General features: G+C 47.3%; 1 protein-coding gene across 1 annotated transcript in view; it reads right to left on the bottom strand.

Moving 5' to 3' along the window:
- The window catches only part of Efcab8 (EF-hand calcium binding domain 8), an 85745-nt gene that overhangs the window by 21691 nt on the left and 41658 nt on the right, over positions 1 to 22396 (bottom strand). Inside the window, 6 exon segments of the mRNA XM_045157053.1 lie at positions 3893 to 4048; positions 4806 to 5027; positions 10507 to 10680; positions 12380 to 12568; positions 15621 to 15825; positions 21978 to 22048. Coding sequence (XP_045012988.1) covers positions 3893 to 4048; positions 4806 to 5027; positions 10507 to 10680; positions 12380 to 12568; positions 15621 to 15825; positions 21978 to 22048 — 1017 coding nt within the window.

Raw genomic sequence — 22396 nt, 5'->3', positions numbered from 1 at the left:
CAGCCTTTGTTGCCCAGGTAAGTCAAGGACTGGCCAAAATATTGGGGATCAATTGGAAATTATATTGTGCATACAGACCCCAAAGTTCAGGACAGATAAAAAGGATGAATAGAACCATTAAAGAGACCCTCACCAAATTGACCACAGAGACTGGCGCTAATGATTGGATAGCTCTCCTACCCCTTGTGCTCTTTAGGGTTAGAAACACACCCAGACAATTTGGACTGACCCCCTATGAATTGCTATACGGGGGGCCTCCTCCACGGGTAGAAATAACCTCTATACATAGTACTGATGTGCCGCTTTCCCAGCCTCTGTTCTCTAGGCTCAAGGCGCTCGAGTGGGTGAGACAACAAGCATGGAAGTGACTCTGGGAGGCTTACTCAGGAGAAGGAGACTTACAGGTCCCACATCGTTTCCAGGTGGGAGATTCGGTCTATGTCAGACGCCACCGCGCAGGAAACCTTGAGACTTGGTGGAAGGGCTCCTACCTCATCCTACTGACCACTCTAACGGCCATGAAAGTTGAAGGAATACCCACCTGCATCCACGCATCTCACGTCAAGCCCGCTCCGCCACCAGGCCCCGAATGGCAAGCCGAGAGGACAGACAATCCCCTTAAACTTGGCTTCGCCATGTGGCTTCTCCTTCTCCAGCTAGGTGATGCCTCCAATCCCCATGCCCCCCAAAAGTTGACTTGGCAAGTGCTTTCTCAAACGGGGGATATAATAGGGACTGCAACTAGAGAAGCGCCCCCCTGGACTTGGTGGCCAGTCCTGACCCCAGACGTATGTGCCCTGGTAGCTGGGGCAGAATTTTTGGATATCCCAGAGCTCACCCCAGAGGAGGTCCCCAGAGAAGTCCACTTTCATATGGCTAAGTGGGCACTCACACAAGGAGTCGTCTCTCAAGGCCAATACATGGCAGACAACCCGGGGTGCAGCTCTGGGCCAGCCCAACGTAGGATGCAGCATACTCCATTTTATGTCTGCCCCTGAACTTCTAAACGAAGTTGTGGAGGGATAAAACAGTTCTACTGTAAATACTGGGGTTGTGAGACTACAGGCAATACCTACTGGCACCCAGTTTCCTCCTGGGACCTGATTACTGTGCAGGAAGGATTAGATGGGAAAAAAAGCAGTTCCTCTCAGCATCTCTTTCACCCCCCAAGGTCGAAAGTCCCGAGACTGGATAAAAGGAAAAACCTGGGGACTCAGGTTTTATATGACAGGATGGGATAACCTTTACTATACGACTTAAGATAGAGCCTCCCACCCCAAGACCAGTAGGATCTAATAAAGTTCTAGTAGAACAGGGACCCCCTAAAGTGGCATTGCCCAAGCTCCCACCCACAGTGGCAGCCAAGATCCGTCGCATAACAACCACTAGAACCCCTTTGACTAGCCCACTCTCGGAAGCCCCACATGGGACAGGACAGAGGCTCTTTAACCTTATCCAAGGGGCCTTCCTTGCCATAAATGCCACCAACACCAACGTTACCTCTGCCTGCTGGCTTTGTTTATCCTCAGGACCACCCTACTATGAGGGGATGGCAACTATGGGAGAGTTTAATATGACTAAAGAACATAATAGCAGGTGTTCATGAGGAACCAAAAACAAGTTGACTCTCCCCGAGGTCTCAGGAAGGGGGCATGTATAGGAAAGGGCCCCCATCCCACCAACATCTTTGTAATGTTACTCTGACCTATAGTCAGACCTCAGACAACCAATATCTAGTGCCAGGGTATAACAGGTGGTGGGCATGTGATACTGGGCTAACTCCCTGTGTTTCTACCTCAGTTTTTAACCCATCCAAAAATTTCTGTATAATGGTCCAGCTTGTCCCCCGTATTTACTACCATCCTGAGGAAGTAGTCATCGATGAATATGACTATCATCCCACCCGATCCAAAAGGGAGCCTGTAACCCTTACCCTAGCAGTCATACTTGGCTTAGGGATAACCGCCAGTGTGAGGACAGGGACCACAGCCCTGGTCACGGGACCACAACAATTAGAAAGAGGGCTTGGTGAACTACATGCTGTCATAAATGAGGATCTCCAAGCTTTAGAGAAATCTGTTAGTAATCTAGAGGAGTCCCTGACCTCCTTATCCGAAGTGGTCCTACAAAACCGGAGGGGATTAGACCTACTGTTCCTAAAAGAAGGCAGATTATGTGCAGCCTTAAAGGTAAAAAGGGCATGAGATAGCCCTCAAGGATGGGAAATGAGTAATGAAGTGAACCACTTATTTGGTTTCTGTAAATAGCCTGCACCATAAGCCTTAGTAGCCCACCGTAAGCCTTAGTAGCCCGTACAATAAGCTGTAGCAGCCTGCCTCAGACCTCCAAGGTCATAGGAGACTGATACCACACTCTGCTACTCCCACCCAAGGACCTGCGCAAATGCTGACCACCAAGGTCATAGGAGACTGATTGGTCCACGAGGGGCTTGAACAAATTAAACTAATTGTCTTAGAAACTATGGAGTGGCACAAACTGACTGGCTCGCACCCCGCGGGCTCCTGATGTTAAAAAAATGATTGGTCTAATGCACAGGCTTTGTTAGAAACCCTATAAAAACTGTCCCGTTTCTGCATTCGGGGCTCTGCAGTCCTCTACCCCTGCGCGGTGTACAACTGTGGGCCCCAGCGTGCTTGGAATAAAATCCTCTTGCAGTTTGCATCAAGACCGCTTCTCGTGAGTGATTTGGGGTGTCGCCATATCCGGGCAGAGTGTGGGGTCCCCATCTTGGTGTTCCTTCACTGTGTGGTACGTATGGTATATGTACGGTATGCCTCCTCTATCACTCCTCCTCGTGGGACCTTGAAAAAAATGCTTCCACTGAACCTGGAGCTGCCACTGTGGACCAGAGTGCCTGACCAGTGGCCACAGTGATTGCTCAGTCTCCATTCCCCACAGGACGGGGGTTATGCGTGTGTGCGGCTCCACGCAGCTCTCTATGTAAGAGCCGGGGACATGGACTTAGGGCAAATCACGTGCTCTCAGGCCCTCGTGCATGTGAGCTAGCACTCTTACCACTAATCCGCCCCCCCTTCCCCCTGGGGGTGACTGCTGACTCACAGATTTTTTTTTTTTTTCTTCCCGCATTAAGCCAGACAACAGGAAGGAAGTATGAGAGACTCGTAATTTCAGTAGGGAACCATGGTCCTGGCTCCTTAGTGGGTCTCAAAGGGACATTTCTATCCGGGCATGGTGGCGCAAACCTTTAGTGCCAGCGCTTAGGGAGGTGGAGGTAGGAGGATCACTGTGAGTTCGAGGTCAGCCTGAGACTGCATAATGAATTCCAGGTCAGCCTGCATTAGAGTGAAACCCTACCTCAACAAAAAAGGGGTGGGGGCTGGAGAGATGGCTTAGCAGTTAAGGTGCTTGCTTGTGAAGCCTAAGGGACCCATGTTCAACCCTCAGATACCACGTAAACCAGACTCACAAAGGTGGGGCAAGTGCAAAGTCGCACATGCCCACTAGATGGTGCAAATGCCTGGAGTTCGATTGCAATGGTTGAGGCCCTAGCGCACCAATTCTGTGTGTGCGTGTGTATGTCTTTCTGTGTGTGTCTCTCTCTAAAATAATTAAAAAATTAGCCGGGCGTGGCAGCCCAAGCCTTTAATCCCAGTACTTGGGAGGCAGAGGTAGGAGGATTGCTGTGATTTCAAGGCCACCCTGAGACTACAGAGTGAATTCCAGGTCAGCCTGGGCGAGAGTGAGACTTTACCTTGAAAAACCAAATAATAATAATAATAAAATAAATTAATTAGTTAACTAATTAATTAATTCAAAAATAAAAATAATAATTAATCAATTAATTAATTTAACTAAATAAACCAAAAAAAAAAAAGCACATTGCTAAGCAACCCTCCTACAAGCTTCCTACCTCCTCCTTCTGGGGAAGGTAGTAGGGGACATTGATCTGGAGATGTTGAGGAATTAAGAGCTGGAACTTGTTCACCGTCTCTGTGGAGATTTTCATCCCGCTGGCTTGCAGTGGTCGCTGGCCAACAAATGCACAGTAACCCTTGATATCCCAGATCTAGGCACAAAGCATGAGTAAGTGGTCTAGCACCCCTTGGACCCAGTCCAAAATTCATTCTGGGGTCTTCACAGACGATGCCTCTTCACTTCATGAGAGGTTCTAACTTACACCTCTTAGAGAAATAGTCTCTCAGGCACAGAAGGGGGGCTTAGGGTCTTTTGAGATAGATCTTTTGGACAGCAAGCACAGGGGGTGTGACTGTCATAGAAGGAGAAGATACTCTTTTTTTTGGGGGGGGGGTCCAAGGTATAGTCTCACTCTAGCCCAGGCTGACCTGGAATTCACTCTGTAGACTGAGGGTGTCCTCGAACTCATGGTGATCCTTAAACCTTCCTACCTCTGCCTCCATCGTGCTAGAATTACAGGTGTGTACCACCATGCTCAAGAAGGTCTTAAGTCTTACCATAAAGCACAAAAGCACCCGTGAGATGGTTGATCACAGGTAAGACAGGTGGCCAGGGGATGAGGACCTGAGGAACAGGATAATGGAGCAGAGCACTCTCCTGGGAGGCTTCTTGGAAGGGTCTTTGATAATCCCCTGGCTCATTTTATGGACATGCTAGAGCCAGAGACTCCTAACTAACCCATCCTGCTCCCCCTACACACACACACACACACACACACACACACCATTTACCCTGAACCCAGCACCCAGAGGGAGTAGGAGGTAAGTTAGGGCCACACATACATAGCACAGAGGTGATCAGAAGCCTGGATGGCACCATCCCCAATCTTAGTGCCAGTTCTTCCTCACCTTGATGGTTCCGTTACAGTCCCCTGTGATGAGAATCCAGTCATTTTCATCAGTGGCCATGGCACCCACGACAACATTCCCAATGTCATCAGGGTCCACAGGGAACTTCCCCAGCAGGCCTCCATTCCCGTGGATGGACCAGGCATAGATGTAGCCATCGATGCAGCTGCTCAGCATGGCAGCAGTGTGGGGCAAGCGAGGCCTGGTCTGCAGGAAGATTATCTGTGCAAGAGAGGTAGTAGGGATGGGATATCTTCCAGTGAGTTGTTGGCCAGGGAGACCCCTGATGCCCCCAAAGCATTACAGGCCATTGCCAAGGCCCTTGGTTTCCCACCAGGAAGAGATGGTAAGACCCTATTGCTGAAGACTCCATATACTTGGGCTGCAAGGCCACTGAGAAATCTTGCTGGATCTGAGCTGATAACCTCCTCCATGTAGACCAGCTGACAGAAAGCTGGAAGAAGTCATTCTGCATGCAGTTTAATGGGAGAGAAAGAAATCACCAGTGAAGATAGTCATCAGTGGACACTGCAAGCCTTATAATTGGCCAGCCAGGCCAAATGAGCCAACAGGTGCAATAGTGGCACGTCTGTTATGGGGGAAACCAACAGCCCTCTAATTGAACTGGAGGCCCGCTCCATGGGCAGGGAATACATCCCTGATACTGAAAACTTAAAACAGGGGTAGTCAAGAGAGGTAGTAGGCCCCACTCAGTGGAGCAACGAGATGCAGCTTACTCTAGCCACTGTCACACACTGCTGAGAGACCCTGACAAGTCACCACACCCACCTGGTTTCCCCATTTCCCAAGATGCCCCTTCCCACCTAGTAGTTCAGGAGGAGTGTCACACTAGACCATGAACTCTCTGAGGGCAGGGAATGGTGTCTTTACCATAACTACAGCTTTGTCCTCAGTGACTACAGAGGCATCAGGCACCATAGTGCATGACTAGAAAGGTTTATTAAAAGATCCAGGGCCAGGCATGGTGGCACACGCCTTTAATCCCAGCATCTGAGAGGCAAAGGTAGGAGGACAGCTGTGAGTTCGAGGCCACCCTTAGACTGCATAGTGGATTCCAAGTCTGCCTGGGCTAGAATGAGACCCTACCTCGAAAAAGTAAAAATGATCTCGGGCTGGCGAGATTGTGCAGTGATTAAGGCAATTGCCTTCAAAGCCTAAGGACCCAGGTTCAACTACCCAGTACACATGTTGCAGTGTCTACAGACCTTGGACTTTCATTCTCTCACTTGCTCTCTCATAAATAAATAAACAAAATTAAAAATATAAGATGTTTTTAAAATATATTTTATTTATCTATTTGAGAGAGAGAGAAAGAAAGAAATTGAGAGGAAGAGAGAATGGGTGCTCCAGAGCTTCAAATGAACTCCAGATGCATGTGCCACCTTGTGCATCTGGCTTACATGGGACCTGGGGAACCAAACCGGGGTCCTTTGGCTCTGCAGGCAAATGCCTAAATGGCTAAGCCCTCTCTCCAGCCCCATAAAATGTTTTTTCTTTTTTTTTTTTTTAAAGAAAGGAAGCAAGAGGCAGAGAGAAAAAAGAAAGAGAGAGAAAACTGGTGGTGTGTCAAGGTCTCAAATTCATGATTCTCAAGTCAGGAGTGGTGGCACATGCCTTTAATCCCAGCACTCAGGAGGCAGAGGTAGGAGGATCACAGTGAGTGCAAGGCCACCCTGAGACTACAGAGTGAATTCCAGTTCAGCCTGAGCTACAGTGAGACCCTACCTGAAAAAACAAAAACAAAAAAAAATTTTAGTGGTAGTTTGAATGTATGGCCCCATAGACTAAGGTGTTTTGATTAAGAATTGAGTTTGTAGCCGGGCGTGGTGGTGCACGCCTTTAGTCCCAGCACTCAGGAGGCAGACGTAGGAGGATCACCGTGAGTTCGAGGCCACCCTGAGACTACATAGTGAATTCCAGGTCTGCCTGGGCTAGAGTGAGACCCTACCTCGAAAAAAAAAAAAGAATTGAGTTTGTGCCAGGCACGGTGCATGCCTTTAATCCCAGCACTCGGGAGGCAAAGCTAAGAAGATTGCTGTGAGTTCAAGGCCACCCTGAGAACACAGAGTTAATGCCAGGTCAGCCAGAGCTAGAGTGAGACCCTACTTTGAAAAAAAAAAAAAAAAGAATTAGGTTTGTAACTTGAGTTTCCAGAAGGCCAGATGGAAGAGACGTCACTAAGAGAATATTTTAGAGTCAAGCCCTAAGGTGTGTTTGGGGAGCGGATCTTGAGCCCAGCCCTACTAGGTATGTTCAGGGCAATTTAAGCTCTGGCAGGTTTGTGATGCCAGCTGCTAATGGTGTCTCTGCTTGGATCTATGGAAGGGAGCCGGCTTCTTCTACCATTGATGGACCTAAATAAACCCTTTCCTCCCATGAGCTGTGTCTGGTTGGATGTTTGTCCTAGCAACATGGAGTTGCATTTCTATATACTAGCAATGAAGACTCTGAAAAGGAGATGACAAAAACAATTTTATTTACAATGACATCAGTAGAACAAAGCAAAGGAATTGGCTTCATTGAGGAGGTGAAAGAGTTATATAATGAAAAATACAAGCCAGGTGTGGTGGCACACACCTTTAATCCCAGCACTCGGGAGGCAGAGGTATGAGGATCGCCAAGAGTTCAAAGCCTACATAGTGGGCTCAAAAAAAAGAAAAAAAATATATAAGCATTGCTCAAAAATTACAACTAAATGAGCCAGGAGGCTGAGGTAAAAGGATTGCTTTGAGTTTGAGGCCAGCCTGGGCTACAGAGTGAGTGCCAGGTCAGCCTGGGCTAGAGAGAGACCCTACCTCAAAAGAAGAAGAAGAAGAAGGGGCTAGAGAGATGGCTTAGCAGTTAGGCGCTTGCCTGTGAAGCCTAAGGATCCTGGTTTGAGGCTTGATTCCCCAGGTCCCACGTTAGCCAGATGCACAAGGGGGCGCACGCGTCTGGAGTTTGTTTGCAGTGGCTGAAGGCCCTGGCACGCCCATTCTCTCTCTTTCTCTCTCTCTCTCTCTCTCTCTCTCTCTCTCTCTGTCTCTCTCTTGAAAAAATAAATGAACAAAAAAATATTAAAAAAAAAAGAAGGAGGAGGAGGAGATTGACAAATAAATGGAAATATGTCTTGTGTTTACAGAGTTAGTCCTATGTTCCTTAATCCTGTTAAAATGTCAATACTACCCAAAACAATCTACAGATTCCTAAAAAACCCAATGATGCCTTTTAAAATATTTTATCTATTTATTTATTTATTTGAGAGAGAGGCAGATAGAGAGAAAGACATAATGGGCATGCCAGGGCCTCTAGCCACTGCAAACAAACTCCAGACATATGTCTTCTTTGTGCATCTGGCTTACATGGATCCTGGGGAATCAAACTGAGGTCCTTGGCTTCACAGGCAAATGCCTTAACCACTAAGCCATTTCCCCAGCCCCCCAATGATTCTTTTGCAGAAATACAAAAGCCCATCCTAAAATTTGTATGGAGTGTGAAGGGTCCCTGAGTAGCCCAGACATTTTTGAGAAAGAAGAACAAAGCTAGAGGACTCATACTTCCCAGTATCAAAACTTAATCCTAATCTACAGTGGTCAAAACCATGTGGAACTGGGGGCTGGAGAGATGGCTTAGCAGTTAAGCGCTTGCCTGTGAAGCCTAAGGACCCCGGTTCAAGGCTTGATTACCCAGGACCCACATAGGCCAGATGCACAAGGTGGCGCATGGGTCTGGAGTTCATTTGCAGTGGCTGGAGGCCCTGGCACACCCATTCTCCCTTCCTATCTGCCTCTTTCTCTTTCTGTCTGTTGCTCTCAAATAAATAAAAATAAAATACAAAACCATGTGGAACTGACTGGCACAAAGATCTATGGGTGAATACACAAATCCCAAAAATGAGCCTTCACATAGATAATCAGTGGAATTAGTAAGTCCTGAGACCATTCAGTGAGGAAAGGACTGTAATTTCAACAAATCGTTCTGGGAAAAAAAAAATGGATACCCACATGCAGAAGAATCAAGTTGGAGCCTTATCTAATACCACATACAAAAACTAGAACAAGAACCAGGGAAATGGCTCAGCAGTTAAAGGAGCCATTGCACCGGTGTTAAAACTGGATGCAAAATGGCACATTTAAGCCAGGCCTGGGTTCTCTCCCATTCCATGCACATGCACATGCACACATGCATGTGCACGCACACACACATAGGCCAGGCAGAAGGCATAGCTATATGCTACAGTGGTGGTCCACCAGAAGTCCAAAGGCTAAAGCCAGTGTGTTAGCAATGCACTACAGCCATTGAGAGTGGGATAAGGTGGGGTGAATGAGACATAAGGTATCTTTAGTTTTTCTTTACTCATCTTCTTTTCGTATTGTTAACTAGCAAAATTACTTTTTTGTCTTTATTTATTGACTATTTTTTAATTTATTGACTTGCAAGAGAGAGTGTGTGTATGTATGGGCACACCAGGGTCTCCTGCTGCTGCAAATGAACTCCAGACACATGGGCTACTACTGTGTAATCAGGCTCTATGTGGGTACTGAGGAGCTGAACCTGGGCTGGCAGGCTTTGCAAGAAAGTAGGCACCTTTAACTCCTGAGCCACCTCCTCAGCCTGGCAATCTTTATACATGTATATAATATATTTTGATCATAATCCTTTCCTGTTACCTTCTCGTTTCCCCTGCATACTTCACCCACTGAATCCCTTCTTTCCAACCAGTCCCTCTTCTATTTGGATGTGTGTGTGTGTATATGAGACTCACTGAGTTTTTAATCAGGATGACTTGTATGACCATGGGTAAAAGCTATTTATCACAGCATATGCAACTAACCAGTGTCTACCATCCTTAACATAATTATTTATTGTTGTGCTTGTTTTGAGGTAGGGTCTCACTCTATCCCAGGCTGACTTGGAACTCACTCTGTAGGGCCAGGCTGGCCTCAGACGCATGTGATCTTCCTACCTCAGTCTCCCAAGTGCCAGAGTTAAAGGAGTATGCCAACACACATGGCTAGCATAATTACTTTTTAAAGTTGTTCTTTTTTGTTTGTTTGTTTGTTTTTCAGTTTTTCTAGGTAGAGTCTCACTCTGGCCCAGGCTGACCTGGAATTCACCATGCAGTCTCATGGTGGCCTTGAACTGACGGCAATCCTCCTACCTCTGCCTCCCAAGTGCTGGGATTAAAGGCGTGCGCCACCACGCCCAGCTAAAGTTGTTGTTCTTTTTTGTTTCTTTTTTTTCCTTAAAAGTGAACATTGAGGTGGGAATACCATTCTTGGCTCTCCAACCCAAAATAACAAGCCAGCTCTGAGGGGGACCTCGTGTCCCTTGCTCTTAAATGTCCCTATCCCTGGAGCCAGGTGAGGGGTCCGGGTCAGAAAGGAGACAAATACAGGAGGAAGCGATGGAAACAGATGAGCCAACCCCACTTTCACCCCCTACAAAATACCATCTCAGACACGGGGCCTTCTAACAGCGGGTCAGGAAATGCCACTTCCCTCCACATCCCCTAGCTAGGCAGGGACTCTGCTTCCCTGCCTAGACAACCCTGCCTCATAACCATAACCGCCTCTGCGCCCTTCCCCGAGAAATGCCAGGCGCACCTGCCCTGAATGCAGAACCCTCCTCACTGCCGGGCTCCTCGGCTCGCACCACCCAGCACAGCCTGAGTGCCCCTCCCGAGCCCAACGCAGCTCACCTTCTCCACTGATACACTGGACTGCAGTAACATCTTCCTCCAGAATTCTCCTTTTCTCATTTCGGCCCCTTTGCTAAATGTTCGCTCATTTCTGGCCTGGCTTGGCGCTCCAGAACTGCCAATGCCGGGAGGAATCTGAAAAATAAAAAACGGGACTTCCCGGTCACCTCTTGTCTTTCTTCCCAGGAGGATACAGAAATGAGAAGCGGTGAGAAAACAGCAGCTACCGGTGACGCCCTCACCCCCGCCCCAAGAGACTCACCCTATAAAAAGGCCAGTGGCTGGGCCTTGGGAATGTCCATTTTAAGTAACCGGCAACTTTGCTCTATAGGGCAGAGACTGGAGTTGCCCTCAGGAAAGACCCTCCCTCGGTCCCGGAAGAGATCACCTGGTTGGAAGTGAGGCTAAACCAGGCATGGTGGCTGTCACCTTTAATCCCAGCATTCAGGAGGCTGAGGGGTAGGAGGGTCACCAGGAATTTGAGGCCAGACTGGGCTACAGAGTGAATTGCAAGTCAGCTAGAAGGAGACCCTGCTTCAAAAACAAAGCAAACAGGGGCCGGGGAAATGGCTCAGTGGTTAAAGGTGCTTGCTTGCAAAGCCTGCCAGCCTGGAGCTCAACTCGCCAGCCACCCACGTAAAGCTGTATGGGCATTCCTTTCTAGGAGTAAGAAGCCCTGCAGCGCAGGTACGCCCTCCCCACCGACACATTAAATAGTAATTTTTCAAAAACCCAAAACAGGCCGGGCATGGTAGTGCACGCCTTTAAACCCAGCACTTGGGAGGCAGAGGTAGGAGGATCACCATGAGTTTGAGGCCACCCTGAGACTACCTAATTAATTCCAGGTCAGCCTGGGCCAGAGTGAGACCCTACCTCAAAAAAAAAAAAGAAGCAGAGGATTGGTCTCAAAGATGTGAGTGTGGCCTAACCTGATCCTTAAGAATCTGCCTGAAGGGGCTGGAGAGATGGCTTAGCGGTTAAGGCATTTGCTTACAAAGCCAAAGGATCCCGGTTCAATTCTCCAGGTCCCATGTAAGCCAGATGCACAAGGGGCACATGCATCTGGAGTTCGTTTACAGTGGCTGGAGGCCCTGGTGTGCCTATTCTCTCCCTCTCCCTTTCTCTCTGCCTCTTTCTCTGTATCAAATAAGTAAATAAAAAATATTTAAAAAAAAAAAAAAAAGAGAGAGAGAGAGAGACTGCCTGAAAATCTCAGCAGAGTCACTCCCAGTAGATCCTACTGGAGTGAAATCCAAACTGCCCTATGCCTGGATTCTCAAAAGAATGGTATTTCTCATTTGAGCTGCAGCCCTCAGGAAAGGATTCAGACTAGAATTTGACCAGTTCCGCAGGTACCACACACGAAGCTCCTGGACTCAGTGTTAGGATACTGTCCTCACTGCAAGAAGTCCAAGGCCAGTCTCACTCCTCCAGAGCTTTCTCCCTACCCAACTCCCTGAAAACCAGAAGGGTCAGGATTCAGAAGGGTCAGGATTTAGAAGGGTAAGCATTTGGCTTCGCTGGAGCGCCCCCTGCAGGTCACTCCCAATACCGATCAGGCTGCTGGAGCTTGGCTTTCAGAATTCTGTCCCCTCAGCTCCTGTACCTTGTGTTGATCCTCCAGCACATGCTTAAGGCAGCAAGGTGGGGTTGGACACAGTGTGACCCAAAGGAGTTATCCTGTTCGCTCGGAACAAGCGAACTGATGGGAGATATATATGTCTGTGTGTGTGTTTGTGTGTGTGTGTGTGTGTGTGTGTGTGTACACACACACTCTGGAAAGAGTGCAACCAAGTGAGAAAACCAGCACATGCTATAAGCACGCACGGAGGGCTACGCTGCCTCCCACCTTGTGGGGTCCATTCTTGGCAACTGGCTCCTTGTATTTTGGGTGTCTCATCACTGGGGGTGCTGACATCAGACTCCGCCTCATGTTGGTATTGGATGTACCCTTGGAGTTGAAGTCAGGGTTCTTCTTAGGGGTCTTTTGTGCCCACTTCTCATCCTCACAGTCTTTGCCGAGCCCCGTGTCCTTGGCCATGCAATTCTCAGCTTCTCGCACCTGTCCAGGGAGACAGCGGCCGCTAAGACATGGACAAGAGGGTCTCAGGGTCTCCCCAGCCCACGGCACCAGGGAGATTGCGTCCCAGGAAATTCCCACCATGAAAGGCTTCAGATCAAAGTTTATGACTCATCCCTACCACTAATGCCCTAGGCAAGACACAGCTTCCTTAAGGAACTCAGTCTTCCAGTCTGGAAAATGGATAGTTGTTTCTAATATTTTCATAGTTATTCTAAGCCTTAGAGAACTCCAAAGTATAAAAAAGAAAAGAAAAAAAGTCAGGTGTGGTGGCGCACGCCTTTAAGCACTTGGGAGGTAGAGGTAGGAGGATCGCCGTAAGTTCAAGGCCACCCTGAGAAGATATAGTTAATTCCAGGTCAGCCTGAGCCAGAGACCCTACCTCGAGAAACAAAAAAAACAAATATATATTAGAGCTGGGTTGGGCATAGTGGTGCATGCCTTTAATCACAGCACTCAGGATGCAGAGGTAGGAGGATCACTGTGAGGTTGAGGCCAGCCTGGAACTACAAAATAAGTTCCAGGTCATCCTGAGCTAAGTTGAGACCCTACCTTGAAAAAAAAAAAAAAAAAGACCTGGAGCTATGCCTAAAAAATAAAACAAGAGCTGGAGAAATGCCTTAGAAGTTAAGGCACTCACAGACAGGTATAGTTCCAGGTCAGCATGGGCTATATCGAGACCCTACCTCAAAAAAATAACAAAAAAGGGGGCTGGAGGGATGGCTTAACAGTTAAGGTGCTTGCTTGCGAAGCGTAAAAACCCAGGTTCAACTCTCCAGAACTCACATAAGCCAGATGTACAAGGTGGCACGTGTACACAAGGTCATGCATGTGCACAAGGTGGCACAGGTGTCTGGAGTTCAAATGCAGTGGCTAGAGGCCCTGGCATGCCAATTCACTCTCTTTTTCTCTCACTGTCTTTCTCTCTCACACACACATAGACACACACACACACAAATAAAACCATTTAAAAATAAAATAAGGGGAGTGGAAGCCAGGCATAGTGGCGCACACCTTTAATCTCAGCATTTGGGAGGCAGAGGTAGGAGGATCACTTGAATACAAGACCAGCCTGGACTAGAGTGAAACTCTACCTTGCGGGGGAAAAAAAGAGGTGTGGGGAGATGGCTCAGTGGTTGAAGGTATTTGCTTTCAAAGCTTGCTGGCCTGGGTTCAGTTCCCCAGTACCCATCATAAAATCAGATGCACAAACTGGTGCATGCATTTGGAGTTCATATATAAGCAAGAGGTCTTGGCATTCCCTCTCTCTCTGTATTTATCTCAAATAAATAAAATTTTAAAAATTAAAACATAAAAAAATTAAAACAAAAAAAAAAGAAGTTAAGGCACTCACCTGTGAAGTCCAAGGACCCAGGTTCAATTCCCTAGTACCTACATAAGCCAGATGCACACGGTGATGCATTTGTCTGGAGTTCATTTGCAGTGGTTAGAGGCCCTGGGATGCCCATCCTTTCTCTCTCTCACTCGCTCGCTCGCTCTCGCTCTATCTCTATTTGCCTCTTTCTATCAAATAAATAGATAATTAAAAAAAAAAACAGGCATGGTGACACAGTCTTTAATCACAGCACTTGGGAGGCTGAGGTAGGAGGATTGCTGTAAGTTTGAGGCCACCTTGAGACTACATAGTGAATTCCAGATAGGGTGAGCAAGACCCCACCTTGAAAAACCAAAAAGATGAAATAAAATCAAACACAACAGGGCTGGAGAGATTGCTTAGTGGTTAAGGTGCTTGCCTGCAAAGCCTAAGGATCCAGATTCAACTTCCTAGGACCCACTTAAGCCAGATGCACAAGGTAGCTCATTAAGTCTGGAGTTTGTTTGCAGTGGTGTGGCAAGACCCTGGTGTGTGCCCATTCTCTCTTTCCCTTCTTTCTCTCTTTTTTTTAAATAAGTTAATTAATTAATTATAACAAAAGCATCTGAAGTGGTTTAGGGGACACTCCACCCACTAGAGTCCCTCAGCCCTACAGGGTTTTCCAAGCATCTCTTCCCAAATGCATTTGCAAAGCCAATAGATGGGGTGAGTGCAGGATGCATTCCCGCCCTAGTCTGCTGTGGTAATTCAGAGAATGGGCACGCTCCCTAAGTCCCAACCAGGAGCCCAGTGAGCCCCCAGCAGCAATGTGCAACAGCAGTGGGCAAGATGAGGGTGCGATACAGTCAACTTGACGGACTGGAGAAGTTACTAGAAAATGAGGAGAGCACTTTTTTTTTTTTTAAGGTAATTCTGTGAGAGTGATCCCAAAGAGAATTAAGCAACAGGGAAAACAACCACCCTGAGCGTAGGCAACACCATCCTACAGACTGGGACCCAGCTGGGACAAGAGAGGAAGGAGGAAGCCCCTGAGCACATGCGCCGCCCCCCTTCCTGATTGCCACGGTGTGACTGCTTCACCGGGCCCTCCCGGCCAGGATGGACTGAAAGAAAAGAACAGGAAAAGCTGGGCGGACGTGGTGGCACGCGCCTTTAATCCCAGCACTCAGGAGGCAGAGGTAGGAGGATCGTCATGAGTTCGAGGCTACCCTGAGACTGCATAGCGAATTCCAGGTCAGCCTGGACTAGAGTGAGACCTTACTTCGAAAAGACCAAAAAAAGAAAGAAAGAACAAAAGAAAAGAGCGAGTCAGAGTAAACCTTTCCTCCTTTTACATTGCTTCTGTCACAACAATGAAAAGTTAGCTGTGGGTGCTCTTCAAGGGAAATAGTTTATTCCCAAGGACAGGTTAGGGCCACCAGAGTTTGGTGGTTTTTCCTAAGGCTCTGTAGCCTTAGGAAGGCACTTAACTTCTTTCTGTCTCAGTTTCCTCATCTGTCAGATGAAGATGTTCATAGAGACTGCCATCTACCCTCCTAGCTACCGACCCCTCTAGTATAAAAGTCTCCACCGTCCCCTAAGCTTCCAGAGTGTTCTCTGGCCCCTCCATGATTCAGACCCAGGGCAGAGACAGAAGGGAGAGGGGAGTGCAGTTGGACCAAAAGGCACCCCCAGGAAATCAGGATGCTGTGACCTCACCTTCCTCGGCTGCAAAGGCAAGGCACTCATGGAGGCATTGAAACTCAAGATGGGCTTCATCATGCTGGTGTTCCAGAAGTGGATGTCCCCATTGTAGGAGGAGGTCGCGAGGAACTGGTTCTGGTACTTGGCCATGCTCAGGACGTCCTCGGTGTGGAAGGTCTGCCAGTGGTGGCACAAGAGCAGCGGCTTGGCCTTGTGGAACCTGTGTGCGTGGCCAGAGGCGGGAGGGCCGAGAGCTCAGCCTTGCATGTTCTTCTGGGGAAACCACAGCCTCTAGGATTCAGCCTGAGCGGTACCAGAACTTGTTCAAAGCCGTGCCCTCTGAACTCATTTCCTAAACACCTACTGTGTGTCTAACATAAAGGCTGTGTGCTTGAAGCTTACAAACAATGAATTCTTTTTTCATATTTATTTATTTATTTGAGAGACACAGAGAGAAAGAGGCAGAGAGTGAATGAGTATGAACATGCCAGGGCCGTCTAGCACTGTCAACAAACTCCAGATGCACGTGCCACTTTGTTCATCTGGCTCCACGAGGGCACTGGGGACTCAAACCCAGGCCGTCGGGCTTTGCAAGCAAGCGCCTTTAACCGCTGAGCCATCTCTCCAGCCCACCGTCTATATTTCTGCCGACAACTTGTTTAGAATTACTTCGGTAAACTTTGAAAAGATTGGGACTGGAAGTGTACGCAGCGCAGGCCTAGAGTGCGTGGGCGCTGGGTCCTAACCCGAGTACTGAAAGAAGTGTAGCTTTCTCTACAGCTCTCCTGCTTTTTGTTGTTGCTTTGAGGTGTTTGGTTTTGTTTGGTTTGGTGTTTCAAGGTAGGGTTTTACTCTGACCTAGGCTGACCTGGAATTCACTCTGTAGTCTCAGGGTGGCTTCAAACTCACAGCGATCCTCCCACCTCTGCCGTCTGGTTGCTGGGACTAAAGGCGTGTGCCACCTCGCCCGTCCACCTCCTGTCTTCACTGTCCTCATCTGAACCACCCTGGGTGCGCCAGGTATGGTAACGTAGGTTTTCCCTGGCCCACACTTCAGACTGTCCCAGCTGTGTGTGTGTGTGTGTGTGTGTGTGTGTGTGTGTGTGTGTGTGTGCTCCTTTGAAGAATTTGTTAGCAAAGCACCTCACTTCTGGGATCAATTTCTGTCGTGGTCACTTAGGCTGTTACAATAGCTTGGAATGGGAGGCACATAAACAATATGACTTACTTCTTGCAGGTCTAGAGTTTGGATGGTTCTAGGTTAAAACGCCAGAGTGAGCCAGGTGTGGTGGCGCAAGCCTTTCATCCCAGCACTTGGAAGGCAGAAGAAGGTGGATCGCTGTGAGTTCGAGGCCACCCTGAGACTACATAGTGAATTCCAGGTTAGCCTGGGCTAGAGTGAGACCCTACCTGGAAATTTTTAAAAAAGGCTGAGACCTTTAGTTGGGCATGGTGGTGCATGCCTTTAATCCCAACACTTGGGAGACAGGTAGGAGGATCACTGTGAGTTCGAGACCGGCCTGGAACTAAGTGTCAGTGTGAATTTCAAGTCAGCCTGGGATAGAGTGAAACCCTATCTCAAAAATACAAAAAAAAAGAAAGAAAGAAAACAAGGCTGGAGAGATGGCTTAGTGGTTAAGATGTTTGCCTGCAAAAACAAAGGACCCTGGTTTGATTCCCCAGGACCCATGTAAACCAGATGCACAAGGGGGCGCATGCATCTGGAGTTCATTCGCAGTGGCTGGAGGCCCTGGCATGCCCATTCTCTCCCTCACTCTCTCTCTCTCCCTCTTTCTCAAATAACTAGAAAAATTTCCAAAAAAAAAAGAGAGAGAGAGAAATAAAAAGCAAAAACACTGGAGTAGAGTGAGGGCCTCAAGGATCTCTGTGGAGTTTCTTTATTTTGTCATTTATTAAGATAATACTTCATAGTCAAAGGTCCCATCTGCACATCGTCTCCTATTGAGAATTAGGGTTTTTTTTTAATATATGTATATTTTATTTTTGATTTGAGAGACAGAGGGGGGGAATGGGCGTGCCAGGGCCTACAGCCATTGCAAAGATACTCCAGACACATGCGCCACCTTGTGCATCTGGCTCACATGGGTAATGGGGAATCAAACCTAGGTCCTTAGTTTCACAGGCAAGCGCCTTAACTGCTAAGCCATCTCTCCAGCCCAGAGAATTAGATTTTAACATATGAATTTGAGGGGGACACATTCAGTCTATATAAGTAATGAAATAATTTCACTTATAAAGTGTATTGACTGTTGTGGGAATAAAGGAGAGAGATTTCTATGGAAGGGTAGAGATCCAATTTAGTCTTGGGCAGTGGCCAGAACAGCTCAGCTCAGAATGTTGTGGGGGAAGCATGACCTGGAAGAGAGTAGAAGGGGCACCAGGAAAGCCACCTGGGATAGAAGGTCACATTCCAGGGGGAAAGACCAACATCCACAATGTCCCTTCCTTGTCATTTCCCTTGTTTAAACCATAATCCTTACCTAGGGGTGAATTAAGCTCCATTGTTTGGGCTAGAGAGCTGGCTCAGCAGTTAAGGTGCTTGCCTGCAAAACCTAAGAACCCGGGTTCAATTCCCCTTGGAAAGCCATATGCACAAGGTGGCGTATGCATCTGGAGTTCATTTGCAGTGGCTAGGGGCCCTGACATACCCATTCTCTCTCTCTCTTTTTCACTCTCTCAAATAAAAAAATAACATAAAAAAGATTCATTATTTGGGGCTGGAGAGCTGGCTCAGCAGTTAAGTATACTTGTTGGCAAAGCCTGACAGCCTATTTCTTTCTCTGTCTCTCTAGCAAATAAATGAGTAAATAAATATTTTCAAAAATGAAGTAACAACAAAAATAAATAAATAGTGTGGGGGTGGGGAGGGAGGGAATTACCATGGGATATATTTTATAATCATGGAAAATGTTAATAAAAATTAAAAATAAATAAATAAATATAGCTGGGCACGGTAGCACACTCCTTTAACCCCAGCACTCAGGAAGCAGAGGTAAGAGAATTGTGGTGAGTTCAAGGCCAGTCTAGAACTACAGAGTGAGTTTCCAGTCAGTCTGGGCTAGAGTGAGACCCCACCTCAAAAAGAAAACTATATATACACAGAGAGAGAGGTGGGGGGCAAAGACCATTCTAATGAGCTCTCCGATGGAAACGAGGGGGCATGCTACTGAAAACTGGAGGCCAAGCCATCCTTGGTACAAACTTGTGAAGAGCTTCCATAGGAGGAAAAGATCATAACATCAAAATAAAAGAGAGACTGATTGAGAGGGAGAGGGGATATGATGGAGAGGGGATATGATGGAGAGTGGATTTTCAAAGGGGAAAGTCGGGGGAGGGAGGGAATTACCATGGGATATTGTTTGTAATTATGGAGGTTGTCAATAAAAATAATTGTGAAGAACTTGGATGACCTGTGTTTACATTCTAGCGTTTTGTGGCAGGTAGAACATGCAAGCAATGACACGGGGTATTTGGCTGAGAAAATTTCTAAGAAAAAAACATTTGAATGAATAGTTTGAGTTCTTCCGTTTATAGTATAATGCAAGTATTAAAAAATAGTTAAAAACAAAGTAATCGATTAAAGAGAAAGGCTGACAGCTCGATGGTAGAGCATTTGTCTAGCATGTCTGAGACCCTGGTTCAACTCCTAGCACCAGTGGAGAAGGGAGGAAGCAGCATATCTCAGGAGATGGCTCAATGGATACAGTGCTTGCTGCACAAACATGGGAACGTGAGTTCGAATCCTCAGCACGCATGCAAAGCTAGACGTGTGTGCCTATGACCCCAGCTCTGGTAAAGCAGAGACAGGAGGATTCTCAGGGGCTGCTGGCTACACTGTCTAGCTGAATCGTGGAGCTCTAGATTCAATGAGAGACCCTTCCTGAAAATGAATGAATGTGTTTATGTACAGGCAAAGTGTGGTGGTTCATGTCGTTAATCCTAGCACTTGGGAGGCTAAGGTGATAGGAGAATCACCATGAGTTTGAGGCAAGCCTGGGGTACAGAGTATGTCCCAGGTTAACCTGGGCTAAAATTAGGCTCTGCTTCAAAAAAAAAAAAAAAAGCCACAAAGCATTGGTAATTTAGCTCAGTGGAACAGCCCTGAGTTCAGTCCTCAGTACCAGAAAAAATATGCAGTAAATAAATATAAGGCATAAAGAACTTGACGAAGATACTTTACTTCAACTACTGTCTTCTACATACATGTACACCACACATATTAAAAAGAAAAAGAGGACTGGAGAGATGGTGTAGCGGTTCAGCGCTTGCCTGTGATGCCTAAGGACCCCGGTTCGAGGCTCGATTCCCCAGGTCCCACGTTAGCCAGATGCACAAGGGGGCGCACGTGTCTGGAGTTCGTTTGCAGAGGCTGGAAGCCCTGGCGCGCCCATTCTCTCTCTCTCCCTCTATCTGTCTTTCTCTCTGTGTCTGTCACTCTCAAATAAATAAATAAAAATTTAAAATAAAAAAAAAAGAAAAAGAACAGCCGAGCATGGTGGCACACGTCTTTAAATCCCAGCACTCTGGAGGCAGAGGTAGGAGGATCACTGTGAGTTCAAGACCAGCCTAGGACTAAATAGTGAATTCTAGGTCAACTTAGGCTAGAGTGAGACCCTACCTTTAAAAAAAAAAAAGAAAAAGAAAGAAATTAAGGAAGGAAAGAAGGAAGGGAGGGAGGGAAGAGAGAGAGGAAGAAGAAAAAAAAATCACTTTTTCCAAAACTATTGAAAGCCAGATGCAAAAGTGGCACATGTGTCTGGTGTTCATTTGCAGTGGCTAGAGGCCCTAGCATACCCATTCTCTCCCTCTCTCTATCTATCTCTATCACTCTCTGCTTGCAAATTATGTGTGTGTGTGTGTGTGTGTGTGTGTGTGTGTGTGTATTATATATATATTTTTAAAGCTAACTGTGGTGGCACACACCTTTAATCCCAGCACTTGGGAGGCAGAGGTAGGAGGATTAGTGTGAGTTCAAGGGCAGCCTAAGACTACATAATGAATCCTAGGTCAGCCTGGGCTAGAGCAAGACCCTAACCTCAAAAAATAAAAAACCAAAAACCTAATCTCCAATGTGAGGGTTTTAGGAAGTAACCCTTTGGAAGGTGGTGAGATCCTGTGGGTGGAGCCTCATGAGTGCAGGGGCCCCAGAGAGCTCCCTTGTCCCCTTTCCACCAGGTAAGATTTTTTTTGTTTGTTTTGCTTTTTTTTTTTTCAGGTAAGGTTTTATATTTAGCAAGAAGACAGCTTTCTATGAACCAAAAAACACACCTTGAACTTGGACTCCCCAGCCTCCAGAACTAAACGAAATAAAGTCCTGTCGTTCCTAAGCCACCCAGCCTATGGCCCTCTGTTATTGCAGCCCAAACAGCCTGAAACATCTCCCCATGGAATGAGAAACTCCACACAGAAGTTCTGTCATTCTTGGGGCTGGAGAGATGGCTTAGTGGTTAAGACGCTTGCCTGAGAAGCCTAAGGACCCAGGTTCGACTCCGCGGGACCCAGGTGACACCAGAGCGCAAGGTGGCTCACATGTCTGGAGTTTGACTGCAGTGGCTGGAGGCCCTGGCATGACTGCTCGCTTGCTCGTTCTGTGTGTGTGTGTGTGTGTGTGTGTGAGAGAGAGAGAGAGAGAGAGAGAGAGAGAGAGAGAGAGAGCCAGTCCACTGGGCTTGTCTACAAAAACGAAAGTTCTGTCATTCTTGTTCATGCTCATCGCCAACAAACTGGCAGACAGCACCCGAAATAAATCCTCTGCTTTATATCCACTAAAAAAGCCAGGAATGGGGGCTGAAGAGACGGCCCAGCAGTTAAGTCACTTGCCTGCAAAGCCAAACGACCCAGGTTCAATTCCCAGACCCACATTAGCCAGGTGCACAAGGGGGCTCATGCATCTGGAGTTCGTTTGCAGTGGCTGGAGGCCCTGGCGTGCCCATTCTGTCTCTCTCTCTCTCTCTCTCTCTCCCCCCCTCCCTCCCTCTTTCTCTCTCTTAAATAAATAAGTAAATAAAATATATTTAAAAATATATTGTCGGGCATGGTGGTGCACACCTTTAATCCCAGCACTCAAAAGGCAGAGGTAGGAGAGCCACTGTGAGTTCGGGGCCAGCCTGGGACTACATAGTGAATTCCAAGTCAGTACTAGAGACTACAGTGAGATCCTACCTAAAAACAAACAAACACAAAAAAGCCAGGCAAGGTGGCACATGCCTTTAATCCCAGCACTCGAGAGGCAGAGGTACCTCGAAAACAAACAAACAAACAAATAAACAAACAAAAGCTAGGAATGGAGGCAGCCCAGGGTGAAGAGGGAACTCCAGCAACCCTTACCTTCCCACAGCTCTTGCTACTCACATGAAATGGGTGATTCTCTTACTCCACCCTGTCACATAGAACACGTTGTTCATATGGATAATTTCACTAATCTGTTGGACATGAAAGAAAACAGAACTCAAAAGCTTCTCAGGGAGCATGCCTTTGAGCCCCAGAAGTCTCCCTAAATGTGCCCACCAAAAACAAGTCAGAACTCTCCATGACGGTAGGAATTCCCTGGAGTCCGTGACACCGTCAAGTGTTCAAAGCGCTCTCACATTCCAGGGTCTAGTGGAATGGATGTAGAGGCCATCAGATCTGGTGGCTCTAAATGAGGTCAATAGCACAGGTATCCACATCCATTTTACAGAAGGGGTAACTGGAAACGGTGGCCTGGCAAAGGCTCAACAACTGCTGAATGATAGGCTCTGGACTGACACTTGACCCCCTGGTTTCTCGGC

The sequence above is a fragment of the Jaculus jaculus genome, chromosome 8 (assembly GCF_020740685.1).
Source record: "Jaculus jaculus isolate mJacJac1 chromosome 8, mJacJac1.mat.Y.cur, whole genome shotgun sequence".
Lineage (NCBI taxonomy): Eukaryota > Metazoa > Chordata > Mammalia > Rodentia > Dipodidae > Jaculus > Jaculus jaculus.
This window is presented reverse-complemented; position numbering and strand designations above follow the sequence as displayed.